General features: G+C 50.8%; 9 protein-coding genes across 9 annotated transcripts; 4 read left to right on the top strand and 5 right to left on the bottom strand.

Moving 5' to 3' along the window:
- Window positions 1–438: 438 nt before the first annotated feature.
- BDW70DRAFT_132374 (uncharacterized protein) lies at window positions 439–1,257 on the bottom strand. The gene has a single exon (XM_073736145.1). It carries the CDS (start codon window positions 1,159–1,161, stop codon window positions 508–510), a length of 654 nt encoding a protein of 217 aa, XP_073598100.1. The 5' UTR covers window positions 1,162–1,257; the 3' UTR covers window positions 439–507.
- A 339-nt stretch (window positions 1,258–1,596) lies between these two features.
- BDW70DRAFT_132373 (uncharacterized protein) lies at window positions 1,597–2,075 on the bottom strand. The gene has a single exon (XM_073736144.1). It carries the CDS (start codon window positions 1,897–1,899, stop codon window positions 1,615–1,617), a length of 285 nt encoding a protein of 94 aa, XP_073598099.1. The 5' UTR covers window positions 1,900–2,075; the 3' UTR covers window positions 1,597–1,614.
- A 307-nt stretch (window positions 2,076–2,382) lies between these two features.
- On the bottom strand, window positions 2,383–4,240 carry BDW70DRAFT_17359 (putative UBX domain protein). Its single transcript, XM_073743448.1, has 2 exons — window positions 4,004–4,240; window positions 2,383–3,946 (listed from the first exon to the last, which is right to left on the bottom strand). The coding sequence occupies exons 1-2, from the start codon at window positions 4,138–4,140 to the stop codon at window positions 2,536–2,538; spliced, it is 1,548 nt and encodes a 515-aa protein (XP_073598098.1). The 5' UTR covers window positions 4,141–4,240; the 3' UTR covers window positions 2,383–2,535.
- Window positions 4,241–4,406: 166 nt separating this feature from the next.
- Window positions 4,407–5,503, top strand: pup3 (proteasome core particle subunit beta 3). Its single transcript, XM_073736143.1, has 4 exons — window positions 4,407–4,521; window positions 4,576–4,594; window positions 4,662–5,116; window positions 5,172–5,503. Exons 1-4 carry the CDS (start codon window positions 4,519–4,521, stop codon window positions 5,313–5,315), a joined length of 621 nt encoding a protein of 206 aa, XP_073598097.1. The 5' UTR covers window positions 4,407–4,518; the 3' UTR covers window positions 5,316–5,503.
- A 1,764-nt stretch (window positions 5,504–7,267) lies between these two features.
- Window positions 7,268–9,917, top strand: BDW70DRAFT_148754 (hybrid sensor histidine kinase/response regulator; the record flags this gene model as incomplete). The annotated part of the gene is made up of 2 exons (XM_073738912.1): window positions 7,268–7,994; window positions 8,044–9,917. The coding sequence occupies 2 exons, from the start codon at window positions 7,268–7,270 to the stop codon at window positions 9,915–9,917; spliced, it is 2,601 nt and encodes an 866-aa protein (XP_073598096.1).
- Window positions 9,918–11,278: 1,361 nt separating this feature from the next.
- BDW70DRAFT_17342 (emp24/gp25L/p24 family protein) lies at window positions 11,279–12,368 on the bottom strand. Its single transcript, XM_073743447.1, has 3 exons — window positions 12,091–12,368; window positions 11,639–12,030; window positions 11,279–11,552 (listed from the first exon to the last, which is right to left on the bottom strand). Exons 1-3 carry the CDS (start codon window positions 12,245–12,247, stop codon window positions 11,403–11,405), a joined length of 699 nt encoding a protein of 232 aa, XP_073598095.1. The 5' UTR covers window positions 12,248–12,368; the 3' UTR covers window positions 11,279–11,402.
- A 45-nt stretch (window positions 12,369–12,413) lies between these two features.
- Window positions 12,414–14,512, top strand: BDW70DRAFT_17338 (SANT/Myb-like DNA-binding domain-containing protein). Its single transcript, XM_073743446.1, has 3 exons — window positions 12,414–12,608; window positions 12,656–12,773; window positions 12,826–14,512. Exons 1-3 carry the CDS (start codon window positions 12,515–12,517, stop codon window positions 14,396–14,398), a joined length of 1,785 nt encoding a protein of 594 aa, XP_073598094.1. The 5' UTR covers window positions 12,414–12,514; the 3' UTR covers window positions 14,399–14,512.
- A 114-nt stretch (window positions 14,513–14,626) lies between these two features.
- BDW70DRAFT_158129 (uncharacterized protein) lies at window positions 14,627–16,609 on the bottom strand (the record flags this gene model as incomplete). Its single annotated transcript, XM_073740473.1, has 1 exon — window positions 14,627–16,609. The coding sequence occupies one exon, from the start codon at window positions 16,607–16,609 to the stop codon at window positions 14,627–14,629; it is 1,983 nt and encodes a 660-aa protein (XP_073598093.1).
- A 1,444-nt stretch (window positions 16,610–18,053) lies between these two features.
- Window positions 18,054–21,200, top strand: BDW70DRAFT_132362 (5-methyltetrahydropteroyltriglutamate--homocysteine S-methyltransferase). The gene is made up of 2 exons (XM_073736142.1): window positions 18,054–18,280; window positions 18,346–21,200. The coding sequence occupies exons 1-2, from the start codon at window positions 18,270–18,272 to the stop codon at window positions 20,657–20,659; spliced, it is 2,325 nt and encodes a 774-aa protein (XP_073598092.1). The 5' UTR covers window positions 18,054–18,269; the 3' UTR covers window positions 20,660–21,200.
- The last annotated feature ends 48 nt before the right edge of the window (window positions 21,201–21,248 follow it).

Genomic DNA, 21,248 nt, shown 5'->3' with positions numbered 1-21,248 from the left:
TCATAAGATATACATACATCTCGTAGATTTCACCGCTGACATGCGCTTGAGCGGACTCGAGGGAGATAAACATACCGATGATCTAGGCGCTCGCATAAAGGACAGACCGGAGTTTTCCACATATGTCTCTTTTAACCGCACGGCAGAAAGTCAGTATCTTTGTTTCTCTTAAGGTGGTCAATACCGACATAACCTGTGTACATTAATACCCGTTTCATGGCTCCCGCTCCATACTTTCGATGGTTGAATGCTCAGGACTGGGGATGCTTGGAAATCTAAAATCTAAAAAAATAAAAATAAAAATAAAAAATAGGTCTAGCGCGAAAAAAAGGGTGAAACTCTACTGTGACATGATAGTCCATTACATAGAGTCGAATGGGAAGGCCAGAGATAGGGAAAGGACATATGAGCGTATTTGGCAGGGGGATGCTGTACCCCGCATTTCCCCGCATCTATTATCAATCGAAAACATCTTCAGGTGCTTAATTATTGTACATATGTGGTTGATTATACTCTGCTAAATATCAGGAGACATAATGAAGCCGTCATCACGATTTCTAATCCCTTATCAATGTGTATCGTCATCAAACTTCTGGTAACACCTCCGCTACTACCCCGGAGGTGTATGGCTTGAGGGCGATTCCAAGGGAGGAATTTGCGACTAACACCGTGGAGTTCATTGCTGGGTAGAATCGGATATATCCGAAGGACAATGTTGCCCATGTTCATGCCTGCGGCTGTAGCACTTTCTGGAGCCAGGCAAAGGTTTGCGCAGCCCCTCCAGAGCCGAGACCTGTCATGAGTTTCCACCGCTAGTAAGGCTAAGGTAGCTTGTCTCGTGGGTGACCGGTAAGTCTCGCACTTATTTGGAAGTGCTAATGGGCCAAAGGACATGCACAGACAACTGTAATCCAAGAAACACCCTGGCTGGTGACAAGGCCAAGTATTTGCGGTAGCTGGCGGTCCGTCGTCATAGCTACAATCATGCGAAAAATGACCCAGCAGCACGAGCTGGCTGCCGAAACTGCGAAGAAATGGATATATGCGCTTATAATTAATGTAAGACGCGGACGCCCGCGGCCTTGATTGCGATGACGAAGGGGAAGCTCGTTGCCTTCTGAGCTCCGCAGACCGGATCCTCGTTTGTGAATGTAAAATCATTCCATTATGAGGGCGCAGAGGATATAGAGGGGAATGAAAATAAAAAGCAACGCGGTATGTTGCGCGGCGCCCAACTCGAAGAATGGCATGATGCGGGTTCGGCAGCTGTCATCAGGATAGTTTCAACACCGGTGAGGCTGAGAGCTGCGTCGACATTAGAGGAGAGAAACAAAAAGAACAAAATTGGCCTTTGATTCCGTTGCAGTTGGACCGGTGTCCGGGGCCATGCTGGCGAAACCGATGATTTCATAGTCTGGTCCACCTCCACCATTCCAACGACAGATACAGATATCACACCAATGAAGTGAGGACTTTGATGATTCCTGAACTGGTTTCGGACGCTGTCAAAGAAGCGAACGTCCCGCAGATTGATTGCGAGGATTAGGACCAAGCCCGTTAAGATAACGGCCGGAGTTATGTCCATCTAATATGATACGAGATTTTTGCAGTTGCTTATGCCTCGGTAGCCAGGGTGACGATGTAGTAGTATATGTGCGAGATGACCAGGGAGTAATGGAAGGTCAGGTTAATGAATCTGGTGCCTAGGTAAGGCATGATCCCGCAGTGGGCAGCAACGGCGCGAGTTCGGAAAGGCTCTGCAAAAGAGCACCTGAACATAGTAGAAGCGAAGCTGATATGCAGAAACGTGAGGGACTCCAGCGGATTATCGTTTGTAGTTTGCGGTGGAAAGTTCGACTGCTTTGCACCAGGGCTACTTGTTGGCTCGCATGGTGTCATCGCTACCCAAGATTCTCTACCAAAATGGTAATCTGGCAGCGGCTAAGATCCAAACAGAGCTCAAGTCATGCAGATGAGGCACTGACGAGGGCTGGAGAAGCCTGTGGCAAGGCTATCATGTCGCAATGTTGCCTCGAGGGCGAGGAAGCTAGAGCACGGAGGCCGTTGAGAGCACCATGTTCGGCTTTTGCTGAGAATGTTCGCAAACCTTTGATCTGATGGTGGACTTGAAACGAGGGACGCTCAGTTGTGCCAATCAGATGTCTAAATGTCTGCCAAAGGCAAGAATCAAGTTATTTTAAGTGCAATTCATCCTTGGATTCGTGTAAGGCTGTGTAGGAGAGGATGAAACCGCAACATAGACTAACATAGCCGAAGTTTGAGCCTGTCGCCTCCAATAGAGCGCGATTGGGTGTAGTTTGACATTTTTTTATTTAGTAGTAGCCATATTCCTAGGGAGATACAGTCAAAACAGAATACAGGCCAACGGTCAGGAGGCGTCAATGTCGCAACTAGTATCTAGCGTCTTCATTGTCCATGTTCATCATTCATTATTACCAAATCAATATTGATATTGGTGTATCGCATTAACGTGATCATCAAGAGTCCTAGTAATATATTGCCCCTCTCGAATGTCTATTTCTTCCCAGGCAATTTTAGCCATTTTGGGATCTTCCGAGCCCCAGATTTCTCGCCATCTTGTTTGCCTGAATCAGTTGGTTTTAATGGTACCGCAACATCTTCGGAAGTGTCCATGACATCGGGGGGTTGTTCGATCTTGTGTTCTTGGGCCCTGCTTTGAAGTTCGGGTCTTAAGAGGCCGGAGTGGCTGCGCCGAATTTCAAGGGGTACAGACGCATCCCAGGAGAAGTTGATTAGAACACGGCCGGTCATCCCGTGGTTTTTTATGAGTAGGCCGTCCTCGGAATCGGGAAGAACGGTTTGAAAAGGCACGTTGGATTGGTGGGATTTTGGAGCGGCGGGGCCGGAGAAGTTTGTGAGGATGAATTTCTCTGTGGCGTATTGTGGTGCGAGGCAGCTGCGGACAAAGGCATAGAGGGTCTTGCCAGTGTCTTGTTGTCCGAATTTGGAGACTATTTGGCTTTGGTCTGGAAGTCGAATCTTTACCTCCACTTCTTTGACGGACGCTCGACGTTCCTCCTCCGCTTTAGCTGCAGCCGCAATTTCTGCGTCTGACCGAAGGCGTGTGTTCTTGCTTGAAGCTTGAAGCCGCCGTTGGTGTATCTGGGCATGTTCAATGGAGGGTACATAGTCGTCATCGTTGTATGCGATTTGCGCCGACTGAGGGGTATCGCTGGATGGGGGAGCATAGACGGTCACAGGTCGAGAAAGATCGGCTGAATCGGCTGAGGGCTCAGACTGCCGAGGAGGACTATCTAAGTCTGGATTTGACGGGCCCTTCGAGGGTTGTGCTGTGGGGACAGGGTCATCTTGGCCGCCATCGGAGAGCGGTGCTGGCGATTGGACAGCGGAAGAATTGTTCTCTTTGTTGATTTCTTCTGACTTTGGTGTAGAAGTTTGTTCTGTTACGATTTCATCCTCAGAGGACTTGAAGTATTCGTGAATCTTCGTCATCGCTTCCTCCAATGGCTGGTTTGTCCGACGAAAGCTCAATCGCACCAGAACATTGCCGCTATTGAACCCGTACTGCGCCAACGACTTTTGGAAATCTGGTAACGTTGATAACTCGCGGTCTAATATTTGTACAACTGGAGTTTCGTAGAACAATCGTCCAGACCCTTGTCCATCGGTGACGGGAACCCCTCGCCCAGTGAGATTGCGGATGGATGCACTGCCGGCGACTCCTGCTTCAAACTTACGGAGAAGCATCCATATACTAGTTGTGCTAGGAAATTTGTCCATTAGCCGTCCATTTGGCGCCCCTCGGGCTTCGGACTGGGGAAGTTGTAAGGCAACCGTGACGATGGAGGGAGAACGAGAGAGCTGTACAAGCTCTAATTTCGCGCCGGGAGAGAGTCCCGTAAGCCGAAATGCTAGCGACAGATCGAGCTGTTTACTTTTATGTCTGAGGGTCGAGTTAGCACAAGTCGGATTCCCTAATATTATACAGAATATTGCTTACTTCAATCCATACTGACTGGCATCCAGACCGAACTTCTTGCAAGCCTCTTGTAGAACATCTGTCAGATATTTTCCAGGAGTCGTTTTGATTGTGGCTCTTCGAGCTGTTGAGTCGAGAACTACGACATGGGAGCTCATTATTGCGGGGTCGCTACCCGACCAAGTCCAAAAGGCGGGAGTTGTGCGTTCAAATGAGAATTCGGAGTGATATTTGCGTTAGACTGCAAGCGATGGCAAGTAGGTTGACCGTAATGTTTCAAGGTCCAGAGTTGTTGAGTTGGGTAAAGGAATGGAGAGGAGTGAGCAGGCAGCGGGCGGCGCGTCATCGGAAGAAGCTGAGAGGCCAACGCCAACCTTCCACCTCAGTTCCGCTCAGAGTAGAGCTCCAGCTTCATTCATCACTCTTCCATTCCCATCCTCGCCCACCACTCCCCCTTCTTCCTTTGCCCTGTCTCACTTCCTATCCGGCTATACCAATCTCACCTTGAATATACAGTCTTTCAGTTCTCCTTAGTCATGGTACGTGAACACCCTGCTCACCTTCTCCAAACACCTAGCTGACCGACTTCTCAGAGCAATCCATTCGATATCAGTACGCTACCTACTCATGTCCCTGATTTCCATCGTATACCTATGGATATACTGACTCTGATTTACAGATGGCGGTGCCTGCGTTGCCATGGTCGGCAAGGACTGCGTCGCAATCGCCTGCGATCTCCGACTCGGAATGCAAGCCCTGACCGTCTCCAACAACTTTCCCAAGATCTTCAACTACGCCCCCGGAACATATCTCGGTCTTACCGGTCTTGCTACCGACGTTTCTACCGTTTCAGACCTCTTCCGCCTAAAAGTGAACATGTACCGCCTCCGCGAAGAACGGCACATCGCACCGCAGACCCTCGCCAACCTCGTCAGTTCAACGCTTTATGAGAGACGCTTCGGAGCTTACTTTGTAAGCCCTGTTATTGCTGGAATCAACAACACAACGGGGAAGCCTTTTATTTGCGGCTTTGATAGTATCGGGTGTATCGATTTCGCCAAGGATTTCATCGTGAGCGGAACAGCGAGCGATCAGCTGTTTGGTACTTGTGAGGGCTTGTGGGAGCCGGATATGGTGCGCCATTTGATTTATTAAATCTCTTGACCGGCTGACTAACCTCATCGTGTAGTCTCCCGAAGATCTGTTCGAGACAATCTCGCAGGCACTTCTCAGTGCCGTTGACAGAGATGCCCTGTCTGGTTGGGGTGCACAGGTGTACATCATAGAGAAGGACAAGGTGACTCAGCGACTACTGAAGGGACGACAAGACTAGACGCTCGCGTCGGAGTTATTTGGGGTTTACTGTTTCTGTTGATGTCAATCTCATAGCCTGTGAAATATACGGTTGGGAACAGCACGGATATCTCGTTTGCTGTAATGGCGCGCAATAACATCTTTCGTGCAGTCCGCGCGAGAAAAGCAAGTAATTTACGTGAATACATTGTAAGGCTATGGTTTGAAGCTGGATGAGCTGGTCGTGGGCGCTGCGTGGTAATCTTCTGGTCGGCGGTATCTAAGGCCCATGAGAGCCAGACTGTGTTCTAGCTTGTTGGCGGGCTGAATGGCCCGCCTCGTAAACTTCCCCCCCAAGAACCTACTGGGTTCCTCCTCAGGGAGCTCGGGATGTCCCATACACGAAATGCTCGCAGTAAATTCTCGGTGACAGTGGATCGCTAGCGTTTTGTAATCTAGCAGGCAGCCCTTGGGTTCTTATGTGTCTATGAAGCTGGTAAACGGTGCATTCGCATAGACATATAAAACGCCACTAGGCTACGGCCACATCCAAGTACCAAGGCAATATACCCCGCTCTGCGCCATTTGCGCAGATAGTAGCCTTTGAAGGTCCCATATCCTCACCAGAAATATGTACAGAAAACGCAGATGGTAGAATCTCAAAGCTTGTACTGATTGCTCCTGTCTGTCCAGCCAGAAGTCAACGTCGGCAGTGGTCATATTCGCCTCAGGTAGGAACTTATACATATCATATATATATCCATGCGGCATCATGAAAATAGTCAGAGCTCCTACGACGAGTTCTGAAGAAAACGTTCAGGGCGTTTCTCGTAAGGAACATGATCTGAAAACATCGATTATCCGACACCCGCGATTTGATTAGTATGCAAGTACTCAGTATCCGCGGTCATACATAATGGTTGGTGCACGTGCCCAGGCTAGCCAGCAGCAGCTACCTTGGCCAACCCAAACTCAACAGCGGAACGGAACCTTGGAAAAAATAACCTATTGTTATCCCATAACACAGCCCTGCAAATATCGTTGTCTCGATATAAAACAGAGATACTGGGAGTCCCGCTGGGTAGGCACTCTGTTTGAGGCCATACGAAGTGGTCCCCGCGTCTAGACCGGGCGATCAGCCCCCAATAATACGAGACAGGCTCCATCTGGACAAGCCACTGACTCTAATTCTCTGCGTTTCCCCTCTTCATCTCATTACCTCTTCGCCTTTTATCTTGCGGTCTAACCGTCCTTTTTGCCTTAATCAGCATCTTTAAATCTTCACTTGACCATAATCATAAATTAATCATTGAGAAACGACTGACGACATCTTGGACCGCCCTTCACTGTGCCTGACTCAGCGATCATTGGAGTACGACCATCGTGCGACTGTTTTTTACTTGGCCACCTTCCAACGACCACACGAGAATATAAAAATCTGGATCGAATTCTATAAAACTTCCCTGTGGGAATCCCTGACGGGACGCCTGCTCTTTGCGCAGTGTCTCACACTCGCCGCGGGCCACCGTGGGTTCGTCTCCTAAGCCGACGGCGACTGACGTAGGTATCTGGTCGTACTCTAGACATGTCCTTTACTGACCCGATGCACCGTGCCAGTTCGAAAGCCATGCGCTGTGTTTTATCTCGAGACGTAGCCCGCAACTTGTTGGTATCTTATCCATCGCCCTCAGTCTTTTGGCGCCCTCCCATACCTACATAAAGCTGTTTATACCCGCGCGGACCTCAACTCCGCGCATCACTCCCAGCATTATGCCCGAACCCATGGAATCGGACTGGTCCAACTCGTCGGCATCAGGCCCCACCCTCTCCTTCCTCCCGCAAGTGCCGATTAATGCTTTCCAGACCGGGGACTCGCAAATTGAAAACTCTGGGCAGTCCGCCGCAAGCCCGGAGTATGCTGCAATTGAAGAGCTGGCAGCGGTCAAGAAAGAACTTCGCGTTTTGGACCTTGAGTCCTTCTGGATCAAGCTTATGGAGCGCACCTCGTCACTGTGCAATGCTCAGTATGCTTTCGTAGCCCGGCGGGTCAAGGATGGCGAGTCAACCAAAGAGATAGCTGGACTCAAACCCTCAGTTTTTGGTATTGCGTACTATTATAATGACGGGCTCCAGACAGTGGGGATGCATCGACATAGGTATTTTGCTGGCGGAAGTCCTCTGTCGCATATGGATCTCAAGAAGCCATGCTTAATCCCAGAGAACCTAAGTTCGTACAATTTGTTTGACAGGGACAAGCTGCCGTTCGCTGCAGAGGGTTACCTGGCGATTCCACTATTTTTGGGGGATGAATGCCTTGCTTACCTGGGATTAATGTGGTCAGATGTGGGATTACAGAATCGAAAGCTTTCTTGGTCGTTCATCGAAACAGTGCTCTTCTCCTTGGAGGACTTGGTTGTCCAACGAATCCAGGAGGATAGGCGTGTGGCAGAACAGCAACAGTCTGCCCCAGGCTCGGCTCTAGGTGGACGAAATATAGACGACGAAATGGCGCCGCCTGCCCAAGGCGCGCAGTTCTCTTCGCAGCATCTTAAACCATTTGCGCGCAGCCTCTCGCACGAACTTCGTACACCAATGCAGGGAATCGTGGGTATGTTGGATGTCATGCATGCAACTGTGCGTGATGCTCTTATCGGCAAACCCCCTCCGAAAACTGCATACGTCTTTCAATCGCTCAAGGAGAGCATTGAAATGGTCCAAGGTTTGTACGGCCTTCAGTATTATCGGCGTTGATACTAATACCTAAATAGATAGTGCAAGACGGGCTGTTGAAGCAGCGGATAATGTTGTTCATGCTTACGATCTCAACATGGAGGTCCCTAAAACCCCTCAGGTGGAGCGAGACAGCATCGTTTTCTCCGCTTCTCCTATTTCAACATCCGAGAGTCGGCCAAATGTCTTCATAGAGGGCAACAACATGGCCACCAATCCCTACAAACGTCGAAGGAGCAACCCGCCGGAACTTGGGAAGACTCCTACTCCGAAGCCAAAAGCTCGTCGACTTACGTCTCCGAAAGAGCTCTCTCCGCGTACCGAGGAGGTAAAAAATGCCGTGCATGAGACTGACAAGATCTTCAATACTTCAACACCTGCTCACCAAATAGAAGCCGTAATGGCTAGTATGGTCAATCCTCGGCCGTCCTTAGCTGTCCGAAGATCGGCACCTCATCTTCTGCTGGAGGGCATCAACGTCAATTTCCAGGGCCCGGCACTACGCTTCACCAAGCTTCGTGACCTTCTTCGATTGGTGGTTAACGAATCCCTTCACGTTGGTGGCAGGCCCGACTTTGTGGTCAGCGGCGCGACAGAGTTGGGTGAAATGATTGAGGTTCGGACGCGGTCATCTAATGGAGAAGTATTTTTCAAGACCATAGACTGGTCCGTGGACAACGCAGTGCCCGATGCGCTGTTTGCGGATGACCGAGACCTGGCCAAGCTGATATCCTGCGTTTTTCTAAACGCTGTCAAATTCACAAACAACGGTTTGATCACGGTTAGGGCCACGCTCAGCCGCAAAACTAACGATATCTTGATCAATGTTCGTGACACCGGCCCCGGTATCCCAATGGCATTCTTGCCCAATCTCTTTAAACCGTTTGCCCGGGAAGATGCGTCAATTACCCGAAGCAAGGATGGGCTAGGACTAGGACTGCTTGTAGCAAAGGGCTTAGCAAGGAAGATGGGCGGTGACCTAGTTTGCGTTCGCTCGTCGACGTCTGGACCGGACCGTGGCTCAGAATTCGAGATTAGGGTTCCCGTGACCGCACCCGAAGCCGCTCGCCCAGTGGCTTTATCAATGCAGTTAACCCCTCCAAAGACTAATGACCCGTCGAGACTCAGCAGGGCTAGCAATACACCTCCAGACACTACTTTACTGTCGCCGCTGATACCCCTGCTGCCACCTACACCGACACCTACCCAAGAGCCAACGCCGACTCTTACAGATGAGTCTTCCACGCTGACCCCCGCCCGTTCGGCACCCAGAACAACACCCGCGAAAGGGCAGAATTTAGATGTCAAGCCTGGGGAAAGATATCCTCTTACCTTCCTGGTAGCGGAAGACAACAAGATCAATCGGCGGGTTCTGGTTCATATGTTGAAAAGACTCGGCTACCAAGAAATCTATGAAGCCGGCAACGGGAAAGAGGCTGTGCGCACCATGCAGAATATTCTCGACGCGCAGAACTCTGAGCATAACGCTGCACAGGAACAAAAGCCGTTAAATCGCCAGACCACGGCAGATGATTTTCTCGTGCCCGGGCCACCGCACCGCCAGAAGAGAGCAAAGCCAGTGGATGTCATACTAATGGATCTCTGGATGCCCGAAATGGACGGGTACGAAGCCACATTAAAGATATTCGAGATGATCAACGAGCGTCACCCGAATCCGATTCCATCGCAATCACAGTCGCATCGTCCCGGGCTCCCACTATCGCAACCACCCACTGTTCTCGCCGTCAGCGCAGACGTTACAGACGAGGCGCTTAATCGCGCCACCAAAGTCGGCATGAAAGGTTACATGACGAAGCCTTATAGACTGATGGACCTGGAGCGACTGATTGCTGGTTTTTGCTACAACGATGCTGCCTCACAGGCACAGATCAATGATTCAACGAATGCATGATATCCCGATTTCTTTCGCTTTAATAGATAATAAATTATACGCTGCATATCTGCGCAGCTCTCTTCATACTACCATGATGAGGTTTTGATTACCGATTGCGTATCCTATGGGATTCGCCTTGTTTTTGCATTTATACATACGCGATTTTTTGACCGTGCTTCCATGACGCCTCTCTGTCTGCTTGGTTGAACCTCGTTTCTGATATATAGACACTTTATGTTGGTAACTATGTGATGGGGAAGTATCTAAGGTTGGATAGAAGTTGGTACCTCCTGGAGGTGACATCAATACGACTCAATGAGTATTATCCCTATTGTGAGATAGTATGAGCAGCACTTTTCAAACCGCGTAATTGCCAATGACCAGTCTAGAAATGTCCTAATCTGGTGAAAAGATGAAGTTCCCTGCGCCTCAATTGAAAACATATCAGAATCGCATAGTACGAGTTAGACGTGCAATATTTGAGGTCTCGGTGTTGATGTCGAGTAACTAGTATTCACTAAACGTGAAAATTGCAGCAGGCACCTAGACGGCAGCGTAGGTCGTTTACTTCCCCAGCAGTATGATTCTCCTTGATAAAATCTATTTTGCTCATAGATAGCGCAGACAATTGATAGGGTGCCAATGCGATTTTCGGATACATACGCGGGGCTCGCCTTCGCCGTATAGCGCTATATTGTAGATCGTTTGGTCCACCTGCACTTGGTGCATGTGTGTGAGTGGACTTGTCGTCCTCTTGCTGCTGCTGAAGGTGGTGGGCAGAGACTGAGCTTCGGGAAGGGCGTCCATCGTGCTAGACACATACTGTACTTGTTCTATATGGGACAAGTGTTAGTTTTGGAAACTACAAGTAACTGAATGAGTGCAGACGCTAAAAAAGACATACTGTGGGTTTACTGCTTCAATGGCGGAATTAGGGCTCGGTACTACCAAGGTTGGTATCTAGAACTCGGTAACCCAATCCGGACACGGTAAACGCCGTCGAGTTGATCAAGCATTTGATCGGGACAGCCATCAACGGATGCATGGGTATTTGAGTCACGATATAACTGTAGATCTGCCTGCGTCTTCATCTCGCCACGTCCTTGAGGCGGAAACTCCCTACACCGTCCCCGAGTTAACCATTGACGGTATGCGACGATATAGACAAATAAACGATATAAAACAGCTTTGGACATAATTCCACGGCGCAGTTCTCCCACAGATGAGATGGTCTTGACGAACGGTTGATTGGCCATTGTCTACACACAAGCAGAACATGGTATCGAAGATAGTCCCAGTGGTCTGGATGAGGATGTTATAACGGAGAGAGAGTCAACTTGGATCAAGGAAATCAATCATCCTCATATCATCAAGAGAACGCTATGTAGTAGAAACATATCATTGACTTCGGGTCGGAATTCGTCAGGTATAACCGAGCACACTCCCTTTCTGAAGCACCCTATCATCGGCCTCCTTAGTTTCGTCCTCCACGCCGACAGTCCTCTAGGTCAGCTTCTGCTTGATGAAGAAGGACCTAAGGTGGGATAATTGCCAAGCACATGTGACGGATAGCACGGCGAGCTGCATTAGAGTCCAGCGGACAACACGCGAGTTGGTCGCTTCAGACTGGTCACGGAACTCGGCTTCGCGTTCCTAAGTAAAATAAGACCATTAGAAACCTAAGAGAACAAGGGAGCAAGCCCAGTCGGGAGAAAAAGGGAAAGAAGAGAAATACACACTCTTTGGAACACCTGCTCTCGCCTAATATCCTGCAACCGGCTGTTCAGATCCTTCACCCGCTGCACCAGATCCGACATCTTGCCCTTATCCTCACTCTCAATCTTGCTCGTCTCACCGATTGCCATGTCAAGCGTCACTCGAACAGCACCAGCAGGAGCGCCGGACAGCCACCCGCCCGTAGCGGCATTTGTCTCCGGCGTAAGGCAAATCTTGTGGTTTCCGGGGTCGGCAGCTGAAAAGGTAAATCGGCCAGCATGAGAGTCACGCTTGTTAACGACGCGGTGGTCGTTGTCGAAGACTTCGTCGACAGTGATGAGCATCTTTAGCGACGGGTCAACGGCGTATGTGCCTGTGCCGGACGTTTGGTCAATGACCTCGCTGGAGTAGGTTCCTGTTCGCCATGGTAATGATTAGAGCCAACTGAGTTGTCCGCCATATGCGAGATACTTACCGACGACGAGGGTGTCCTTGGGAAGCTCCTCATAGAAGCATCTTGTTTGACGGCCATCCACGTAAAAGTAGAGAGCGTTTGCCGGGATGGAGAGGCAAAAAATTGCATAGACTGCAAGAGTGGAGGAGAGCCAGGAAGACCGTTTTGAGGCAGTCATGATGGCAATTTGAAGTGCTTGTTCAATGTAAAGTGGCCTTGACTGGATGAACACGTTAATGTTATGCTGTCCAGATCCAGATCCAGGCCACGGGCGGGAGTGGGCTTGGCGCGAATTCTCATTCCCCCGTCTCCATTAACAATCACTCCTCCATCTCCCTGTCGACGCTGTATACATCGAGATCAAACTGATTTAACGTACCATATACAGGAGCTATATTTCAAATCGGAAATTGTCAGATCCGCATCAAGGGTCCGCTTGACGACCATGGCTGCCGCCGATGTCCGCGACATGCTCGACTTGCCCGCGGAGGGCCAACCGCGGCCACATAAAAAGCAGAAGGTCGTGGAAAAGAGGCCAGGTGCGTCCTTCGACTGTCGCAATAGACGAACTCTAACACTTTTATAGAGGGGATCACGCGGGAGCTCTTTGCTCTGTTAGGAGAACGAGCACCTCCGATTGCAATCAACGAGAATAGATACAAGGGTCGGCCGAAATGGCAGACGAAAGCTCGTGTACGGCCTTGGTATGCGATGACGACTGAGATCAGAGTGCTTCAGACGCTAACCCGAACCAAGGCGAATGACACCTTTCACCAATAGCGCGCGATCGGATGACCTTGTTCTAAGACACTGGCAGAGAGAGCCCGAATCCACGAATATACCGGCTATTGAAGACACCAAAGCGGAGGGAGAGACGAAAGAGCAAGGAGATCACAAATCTGCGGACCGAGAGTACCCGTTTGCAAAATATAATATCAAACTGAAGTTTCCCAACCGGTACACTACGGACGAATATAACCGCCATTTGAGGAGCGAAGATTGGTCGCGAGAGGAGACAGACTATTTGATGGATTTGGTCGAGGAGTACGATCTCCGCTGGGTGGTGATTGCCGATCGATACGACTTCCAACCGCAACGCGTCGATAACACAGAAGAGACCTCAAGCGCACTGGTACCTAGCAAACAGTTCAGAACGATGGAACAGATGAAAGCCCGCTACTACTTCGTCGCCGCCTCAATGCTCGCCCTCGAACACCCGCCCTCCGAAATGTCCGAGGCGGAATTCGATCTGCACGAAAGGATGATGAAGTTCGACCCCGAGCGCGAACGCCACCGCAAAGAGCTCGCCGCCCTCCAGCTAAACCGCACAGCCGACGAAGTCCGTGAGGAAACCGTCCTCCTCGAAGAGCTCAAACGGATCACAGCCAACGAGCAGGAATTCGTCACCGAACGCCGAGAACTCTACTCCCGTCTCGACGTCCCCATCAGCGTCAGTAACGCTACAAACTACCACAACAGCCAAGGCCTCTCCCATCTCCTCCAAACACTCCTTCAGGCAGACAAGAGCAAAAAACGCCGCTCCATCCTCGGCCCTGATGGTATCGCTCCCACATCCGGCGGCCAAACCCCCACTCTTCCCAACGCCCCCGGCAGCGCACGCGACAGCAGCAGAGCAGACACTCCCAACGGCGGAACCACACAATCTACAACGACGAAGAAGGCCGCCGCCGCAGCCAACAGAGAAGCAGCGCAACAAGCAATCCGCACTCTCACACCCGCCGAAGAAGCCCGCTATGGCGTGCAGCACCACGACCGTCTTGCACCAGGAGTGCAATTTCGGAGCGACCGCGCGCAAAAGCTCACACAGGCGAAATCCCACGTACAGACTCAGAAACTTGCCTCTGCACTTGCTGAGCTTGAGGTACCACTTCGTCTGTTCATGCCGACAGAGCGCGTTGTGAAAGAATTTGAGAGACTGATTCACTCCGTGAATCTTTTGCTGGATGCCCGCAAGGTCGCTGAGAAGGTAGAGAGTGAAATCCGTGTGTTGGAGGCAGCAAAGGAGGAGCGGGAACGGAAGGCGAAGGAGTTGAGAGAGAAAGACAAGCCTGAAGTCAAGTCGGAGCAGCAGGATAATGATGTTCCTATCCCACCTGCGCCTGCACCTGTTGCCGTGGGTGATGCTTCACAGACTGGGCAACCTGCCAACACGAATGAAGGACAAGAAGAACTGAATGGTTCGTCTACTACCAATAATATTGCTGATAGTGAACCGTCTACGCAAGAGCAAGAGGGAATCTCGCATAAGCGTTCTGCTAGCGTGCTCAGTAATGGGAGTGACAAAAGCTCGAAGCGGCAAAGGAAATGATTCAGACTTTGTACCTTACGATCATTACTTACGAACTCTTTAATATATCAGTGTACGAATATCTGTCCTCAATCCCCATATTTTGTCATTTGCTATCAATACTTTTAGTACTTGTTTTCGTACGTCATAAAGCTTAACGATACATTTCCGCGTGCCTTGTCCTTGGTCTGAGAATCGAATTCAGTCAGCCATTGTGACGTGACTACCTTTGCCGTTCCTCAGACATTATTACTCAGGGATCGAGCACCGCTCGAGACACTCTTCGTACAAGCTATCCCAGTCCCCTGAACTTCCTGTGCTTGTCCGCATGGGAGGTCTAACCTGAGGACTCTGGTGACCATCGAATTGATACCCCGAGTATGCAGTGCCGTTGCTTTGCAAACCACGAGGCCCTTCTCTGCTAGCGGACGCTTTCAGTCTCAGTACTCGTGTCGCAGTCCGTTGCGCAACGGGAACGCGATCCGATGCAGCAATGTTCGCTACCGCGCGGTCTGCTCGTTTTTCAAGGTTACGGGCAAGCTCCGAAACCTTTCGTTTTGTTGCCCATGCACCGCCTCGCCGGCGAAGCGTTGCTAGCTTCTCCAGCAGTTGTGCTTCCGCATGCCCAGAGGATCCAACACTGCCCTGGTGAGGTGCTTGCTGGCCCGAGGTCTGCATTGGGCGAATCCAGGAACAAAATTCCCAGGGATTTTCAGTTTCTTGGTTAGACTCTGGTTGGACTTTTTTCTTATTTGTGAGGATTCCAAACAAAGAAGAGCCGCCTGAATCACAGCTTCCTGCGTCACTATTATTGCTTGACTTCAGGGCAAAGTTTGAGGCCGCCCAGCGGGAAAAGTTGAATTTCTGAAGGATAGATGATAAGTCAAAACTCGACCGGTTCGTTTTGGGAAGCCCTTTACTATCTTCTTTTGCCATAGGCGACCTCTGCTTTACAGAGTTCTTGCTCATGATGCTGCCTGCGGGAGTCCCCTTAGGGATATCGACGGATTTACAAATTCCAGACCCTGCAGGTCCGCAGAGCGTTTGTTCCCGTGGTTCGCTCGAACTATCTGGCGACACAAGCGTATATCCGTAACCAATTCGTCGACCCTCGGACATCCATCCGATGCTTATTCTGCGAGGAGGAATGCTAGCGTCGCTTCCGTGTGAGTCAACCAAAGCGTGGTTTATAGATCGATCTGAACTAAACCGCTCAGTAAACTTGCTCTTTAATGCACGAGCCTCTTCAGCAGCAGCAGTAGAAGCAGCAGCGTATTCAGAGGGCAAATAAGGCTGTCTTGCTGGTACATTACCAGAAGAGCCCTGAGAAAAACTGGGAATGCTCGGCTCATCATGATCGAAGCCTGCGGATAATATGCTGGTTTTCGGAGAGTACGGCGATCGCAAATCCTGAATGGAGCCAGGCAGCGCCGGTGACAGCTTCGTCTCCGCGGCATCCCAGATTGGGGGCATCGGTGGGCCGTTGAGCGCTCCACATCTGTTCTGATTCCACGCCCCTGAGCAGCTAGAGGAGCGATTCTCATCTAAAGGGTGATTCTGGGGTTGTATGTGAGAAGTGGATCCGGAAGAAGCGAGCACCCTGTGGATATGCATCTCGCCCAGGTGCACAGACTGCTCGCCATTTGTTATCATGTCTTTTCGGGGCCGCTGGTGTCGTTTCCTAACAGCAATTTGCGGAGGACAGCCGGATACGGACTCTGCGGATGCACCATAGCCCTGCGGTGGTTGTGCATGATGACTAGGGTAATCCGGTGCTTCTGTATTGTTTCCACCGCCGGAACGTCGACACATACCCTCCTCAAAAGAGCCTCCTCCGGTCATTGGGGACCTCATTAGAGCCGGCGGTGTATGCGGGCGATGCATCCCTTGAGCTCTTATGGGCACTGGCGATACCATCGGTGCTGGCCGCTCTTGTGCCCAGGCTCTGGTCACGCTGGGGCAAGGACTCGAGGGTCTGTTATTGAGGCTCCCCAGGGGACTTGCAAGGTCCACGTTTTGGAAACTTGTAGACGGTGACTCCTGCATAGCATGGCGGGTTCGATATTCTTGATCTCGAGAGCGCCAGGATGATTGAGGTTCGCCGCTATCTCCATGGTACGGGGGTCGTTCATGAGAACCACCCTTGGTGTCCACCGTCAGCCCAAAGGGTTGCTTTCGCGGCGGTCCCAAATCGTGCTCACGTAGAGGCGGAGGTTGGTGACGATGAGACATTGCCATCCCATTTCTGGGCTGGTGTTCAGCAATGCATATCGGGTGCCTTGGTGTCGCAATGTACTGCGCATCGCTGTCATATCCTCTCTCACTCATCAAACTGCCCCCAAACTCAGGAGACGTGATCGGTGCCGCACGAACGGCAGGGCGATGGGATGGATGTAGAAATGGAAGCAACGGTCCTCGATCCGACTTTTTGGGCTGTCTATACAAGTTCCTAGCATCGCGAGAGAATCTTCTGCGAAGCCTACCAGAGAAGCCGGACGATGTGCTCAGACGGCGCTCGCTTCGATCAGTTGAATATGATATGGCTGGCTTAAGTTAGAGGGTGGACTCTAGACGGGAGTGCATCTATTATCACCTTCGCGATGTTCATGGTTGGGAGAGAACGACCCTGTCTGCTCCAACTGATATTGCTCGGCCTCCGACGAGTCTGAGGTCCTGCGGTAATTTCGAAGCCGGGGGCAGAAGAGGAAACCCATTGAGCCGCGGTTGCTCTGCTAGGAGAGTCCATACCATTGACAAGATCTGGATGGTCAAGCATTATAAGAAGCGGACACGGCACAAGATCGTTGACCATCCCTCTGGACGTCAGGCGGAGGAGCATGGCCATAGCTGTCCTGTTTAGGCAGGAGCGAGGATTCCCTGTTCATGGTACCGAAAAAGGGAGGCAGAGCCATCGTCCATCTGGTCTACGGTCCGGCTCAAGCTAGCAGGCTCAAGTCAAAGCTGTCAGAATATCGGCGGTCAGAGTGTTTTGTAGTCTATGGATTGTTTAGGGCAGTTGTCCCAATGTCGGGCTAAAATTCCCTTACAAACCTGTAAGCATTCCTACTCCGTAGAGTCCGTACTCCGAGTCAGCTTACTCCGTAGAGTATCAGACGGTCCGTTCGGTCTCACGCTGGAATACTAGTTACTTGACATGAATCTCACCTCAGATCTTAGTACAGAAAGACAGACAATAGCGTACTATCAGACTGCCTAGAAGTGATTTTCTTGCCCAGACGTCTGCCAGATAGCAGGCCGATCCCGGAGCACATTCGGAGGCGATCTAGATTCGGAGTGTTTTTTTCTCTGACACATGAAGTTGACCCATGGATGGCAAAAATACGCAAACTCAAAGTTCCCATCACGCCATTCCTACCAACAGTACTGAAAACAGTCGCAATCATACATATACAAGTCCAATGCAAACATTATCCATCAACCATCAAGACTCGTCTTATAAGCAGGCAGTAAGCATAGGCTTATGCACCAATGGCCGACTGACTAGCAGGATGATGCATTCTAGTTGAAACCGGGAGGTTGTAATTGCAATTGTAAATTGCGATAGTGTACGGTACGAACTCGTACAGAACTGAGGTAGCGTACCCCGCTTCCGGTTTTTCTGATTCGCCGAATTCCACACCGAAGGGACTCAACTTTTTCCCCTCCAGGATTAGTATTTAGCTGTCCTTCCCCTCCCTCCTGTTTCTTTTCTCTCACAACCCCCTTTGTCCTCTTCATCTTCCCTTCTGCAAGAGATTTGTGAATTGTCTCTTGTTCTTATCTTGATTTTCCGTGCTTGCATTGTTTATCTTCTACAAATATTCTCTCATTCCTCTTACGACCCCGCCCCCACCGTCTTTTCTCGATTTTCCGTACGCAGATACCTGTCAGAATGGTCCAATCGTATGTTCTCACTCTGCTTGCATTTTCCAATGGTTGGAATATACTGATCTTGCTTTCTTTTGCAGCGCTGTTCTCGGTTTCCCGCGTATGGGAAAGCTCCGTGACCTCAAGAAGGCCACGGAAGCTTACTGGGGTGAGAAGATCTCTCGTGATGAACTCCTGAGCGAGGGAAAGAGACTTCGTGCGGAGCACTGGAAGATCCAGAAGGATGCTGGTGTCGACATCATCCCCAGCAATGACTTTGCTTTCTACGACCAGGTCCTTGACCACATCCAACTCTTTGGTGTTGTCCCTGAGCGTTATTCCAAGTACAACCTCCACCCCCTTGACGAGTACTTCGCTATGGGCCGTGGTCTCCAGAAGCCTGCCAAGGATGGCCAACCCGCCATTGATGTCCCCTCTTTGGAGATGGTGAAGTGGTTTGACTCCAACTACCACTACGTCAAGCCTACTCTCCAGGATAACCAGACCTTCAAGCTTGCTGCCAACCCCAAGCCGGTCGTTGAGTTCCTCGAGGCCAAGGAGGCTGGTATCATCACGCGCCCCGTCATCCTTGGTCCTGTTTCTTTCCTGACCCTAGCCAAGGCTGACCGCGGTCAGTCCTTGGACCCCATCTCCAAGATCGACGAACTTCTTCCTCTTTACGTCGAGCTCCTCACCAAGCTCAAGGAGGCTGGTGTTGAGGACGTTCAGATTGATGAGCCTGTCCTCGTCTTTGACCTTCCCCTTAAGTCTAAGAACGCTTTCAAGCCTGCCTACGAGAAGCTTGGCTCTCTTGGTGCCCAGGCTCCTCGTTTGGTCCTCGCTACCTACTTCGGTGACATTGTCCACAACATCGATGTCCTCCCTGCTCTTCACAACCTTTACGGTATTCACATTGACCTTGTTCGCAACCCTGAGCAGCTCGACTCTGTTATTGGCGCTCTTGGTCCCAAGCAGGTCCTCTCTGCTGGTGTTGTTGACGGCCGTAACATCTGGAAGACGAACTTCAAGGCTGCCATTGAGAAGGTTGAGCTTGCTATCCAGAAGCTTGGCAAGGACCGTGTGATGGTCTCCACCTCCAGCTCTCTTCTCCACGTTCCCCACACTCTTGCCAGCGAGAAGAATCTCGACCCTGAAGTTCAGGACTGGTTCAGCTTTGCTGTTGAGAAGACCAGCGAAGTTGTTGTCATCGCCAAGGCTGTAACGGAGGGCCCCGCTGCTGTCCGTGAGCAGCTCGAGGCCAACGCCAAGTCTGTGCAGGCTCGTGCCTCTTCCAAGCGTACCAACGACCCTAAGGTCAAGGAGCGCCAGGCTGCCGTCACCCCTGAGCAGCACAACCGCAAGTCTCCCTTCCCTGTCCGTATCGCCGAGCAGACCAAGTCCATCAAGCTTCCTCTTTTCCCTACCACCACCATCGGATCTTTCCCTCAGACCAAGGAGATCCGTATCCAGCGAAACAAGTTCACCAAGGGCGAGATCACTGCTGAGGAGTACGAGAAGTTCATTGAGAAGGAGATTGCCGAAGTTGTCAAGATCCAGGAGGAGCTCGGCCTTGACGTTCTGGTTCATGGTGAGCCCGAGCGTAACGACATGGTTCAGTACTTCGGTGAACGTCTTACCGGTTACGTTTTCACCACCCACGCTTGGGTTCAGAGTTACGGATCCCGTTGCGTGCGTCCCCCGATTATCGTCGGTGACATCTCTCGTCCAGCTCCAATGACTGTCAAGGAGTCCAAGTACGCAGTTTCGATTTCGTCCAAGCCCATGAAGGGTATGCTTACTGGACCCATCACCTGTCTCCGCTGGTCCTTCCCTCGTGACGATGTCCACCAGTCTGTGCAGGCTCAGCAGCTGGCTCTGGCTCTGCGCGACGAAGTTGTTGACCTCGAGGCGGCCGGTGTCAAGGTCATCCAGGTCGACGAGCCCGCTCTTCGTGAGGGTCTTCCTCTCCGTGCTGGCAAGGAGCGTGAGGACTACCTCCAGTGGGCCGTTGCTGCCTTCCGTCTGTCCACTAGCGGTGTGTCTGACGGCACTCAGATTCACTCTCACTTCTGTTATTCGGAGTTCCAGGACTTCTTCCACGCCATTGCCGCGTTGGATGCTGACGTTCTGTCCATCGAGAACAGCAAGTCTGATGCCAAGCTGCTCAAGGTCTTTATCGACGAGGCTTACCCCCGTCACATCGGTCCCGGTGTCTACGACATCCACTCTCCCCGTGTCCCCAGCGAGCAGGAGATCAAGGACCGTGTCGAGGAGATGCTTGCGTACCTGCGCCCCGAGCAGCTCTGGATCAACCCTGACTGTGGCCTGAAGACCCGCCAGTGGCCCGAGACCAAGGCTGCTCTCTCCAACTTGGTCCAGGCGGCCAAGTACTTCCGTGAGAAGTACGCCAAATAATTCTAACAGTTTAATAATGACCCAAGGTGGGGGCGACATTGTCAACCATGTCGTCCCGAGAAGGATGAAAGTTTTTTCTTTCCTTTAATGAGTTATGATGATGATACCAAAAGTTCAACATATGGGTTCGGGGTTATATTAGAGATATCCTGGGGGTAACGGAGTTCAACATTTTACTACATTCAACATCGGCGTTAGCCAAGCATCGACATGATTCCCCTGGCGTGGGTTTCGTTTTAATCTTATTGGGATTGCAGGAGCATGAGCGATGGTCGGTTGGGCCGATGTCCATATATTTCAACAATGTGTATAATCACACTAGGGGCCAAAATCATACCTCTGATTTCATACTTACTCTCTTTGATTGTGAACTGTTATCAGTAGTCTATTCCTTTCAAGACCGTCTCTACCCAGTCGGACGATTGATTGTCAGATATGAACGCACCCTTTTGTAACCTGCACCGAATTCTTTTTACATCTTTACATCTTTACTTCCCAACAACTTATCCTAAAACGGTTTATAGAACATGCAGTCCTGTACAATTCAATCATCGACAATTTCTTACAATAACCAATATCCACGCAAGGG

Source organism: Aspergillus foveolatus (assembly GCF_047715535.1).
Source record: "Aspergillus foveolatus strain CBS 279.81 unplaced genomic scaffold BDW70scaffold_12, whole genome shotgun sequence".
NCBI lineage: Eukaryota > Fungi > Ascomycota > Eurotiomycetes > Eurotiales > Aspergillaceae > Aspergillus > Aspergillus foveolatus.
This window is presented reverse-complemented; position numbering and strand designations above follow the sequence as displayed.

Bases quoted from the DNA above. Each gene is read 5' to 3' on its own strand.
- BDW70DRAFT_132374 (XM_073736145.1), bottom strand. From the start codon at position 1,161: ATGATTTTACATTCACAAACGAGGATCCGGTCTGCGGAGCTCAGAAGG.
- BDW70DRAFT_132373 (XM_073736144.1), bottom strand. From the start codon at position 1,899: ATGACACCATGCGAGCCAACAAGTAGCCCTGGTGCAAAGCAGTCGAAC.
- BDW70DRAFT_17359 (XM_073743448.1), bottom strand. From the start codon at position 4,140: ATGAGCTCCCATGTCGTAGTTCTCGACTCAACAGCTCGAAGAGCCACA. The intron at 3,947-4,003 runs GTAAGCAATATT...CTCGACCCTCAG, and splicing joins GCCAGTCAGTATGGATTGAA to ACATAAAAGTAAACAGCTCG.
- pup3 (XM_073736143.1), top strand. The intron at 5,117-5,171 runs GTGCGCCATTTG...CTCATCGTGTAG, and splicing joins GCTTGTGGGAGCCGGATATG to TCTCCCGAAGATCTGTTCGA.
- BDW70DRAFT_17342 (XM_073743447.1), bottom strand. From the start codon at position 12,247: ATGACTGCCTCAAAACGGTCTTCCTGGCTCTCCTCCACTCTTGCAGTC. The intron at 12,031-12,090 runs GTAAGTATCTCG...CATGGCGAACAG, and splicing joins CAAGGACACCCTCGTCGTCG to GAACCTACTCCAGCGAGGTC. The intron at 11,553-11,638 runs GTGTGTATTTCT...TATTTTACTTAG, and splicing joins GAGAGCAGGTGTTCCAAAGA to GAACGCGAAGCCGAGTTCCG.
- BDW70DRAFT_17338 (XM_073743446.1), top strand. From the start codon at position 12,515: ATGGCTGCCGCCGATGTCCGCGACATGCTCGACTTGCCCGCGGAGGGC. The intron at 12,609-12,655 runs GTGCGTCCTTCG...ACACTTTTATAG, and splicing joins GGTCGTGGAAAAGAGGCCAG to AGGGGATCACGCGGGAGCTC. The intron at 12,774-12,825 runs GTATGCGATGAC...ACCCGAACCAAG, and splicing joins AAAGCTCGTGTACGGCCTTG to GCGAATGACACCTTTCACCA.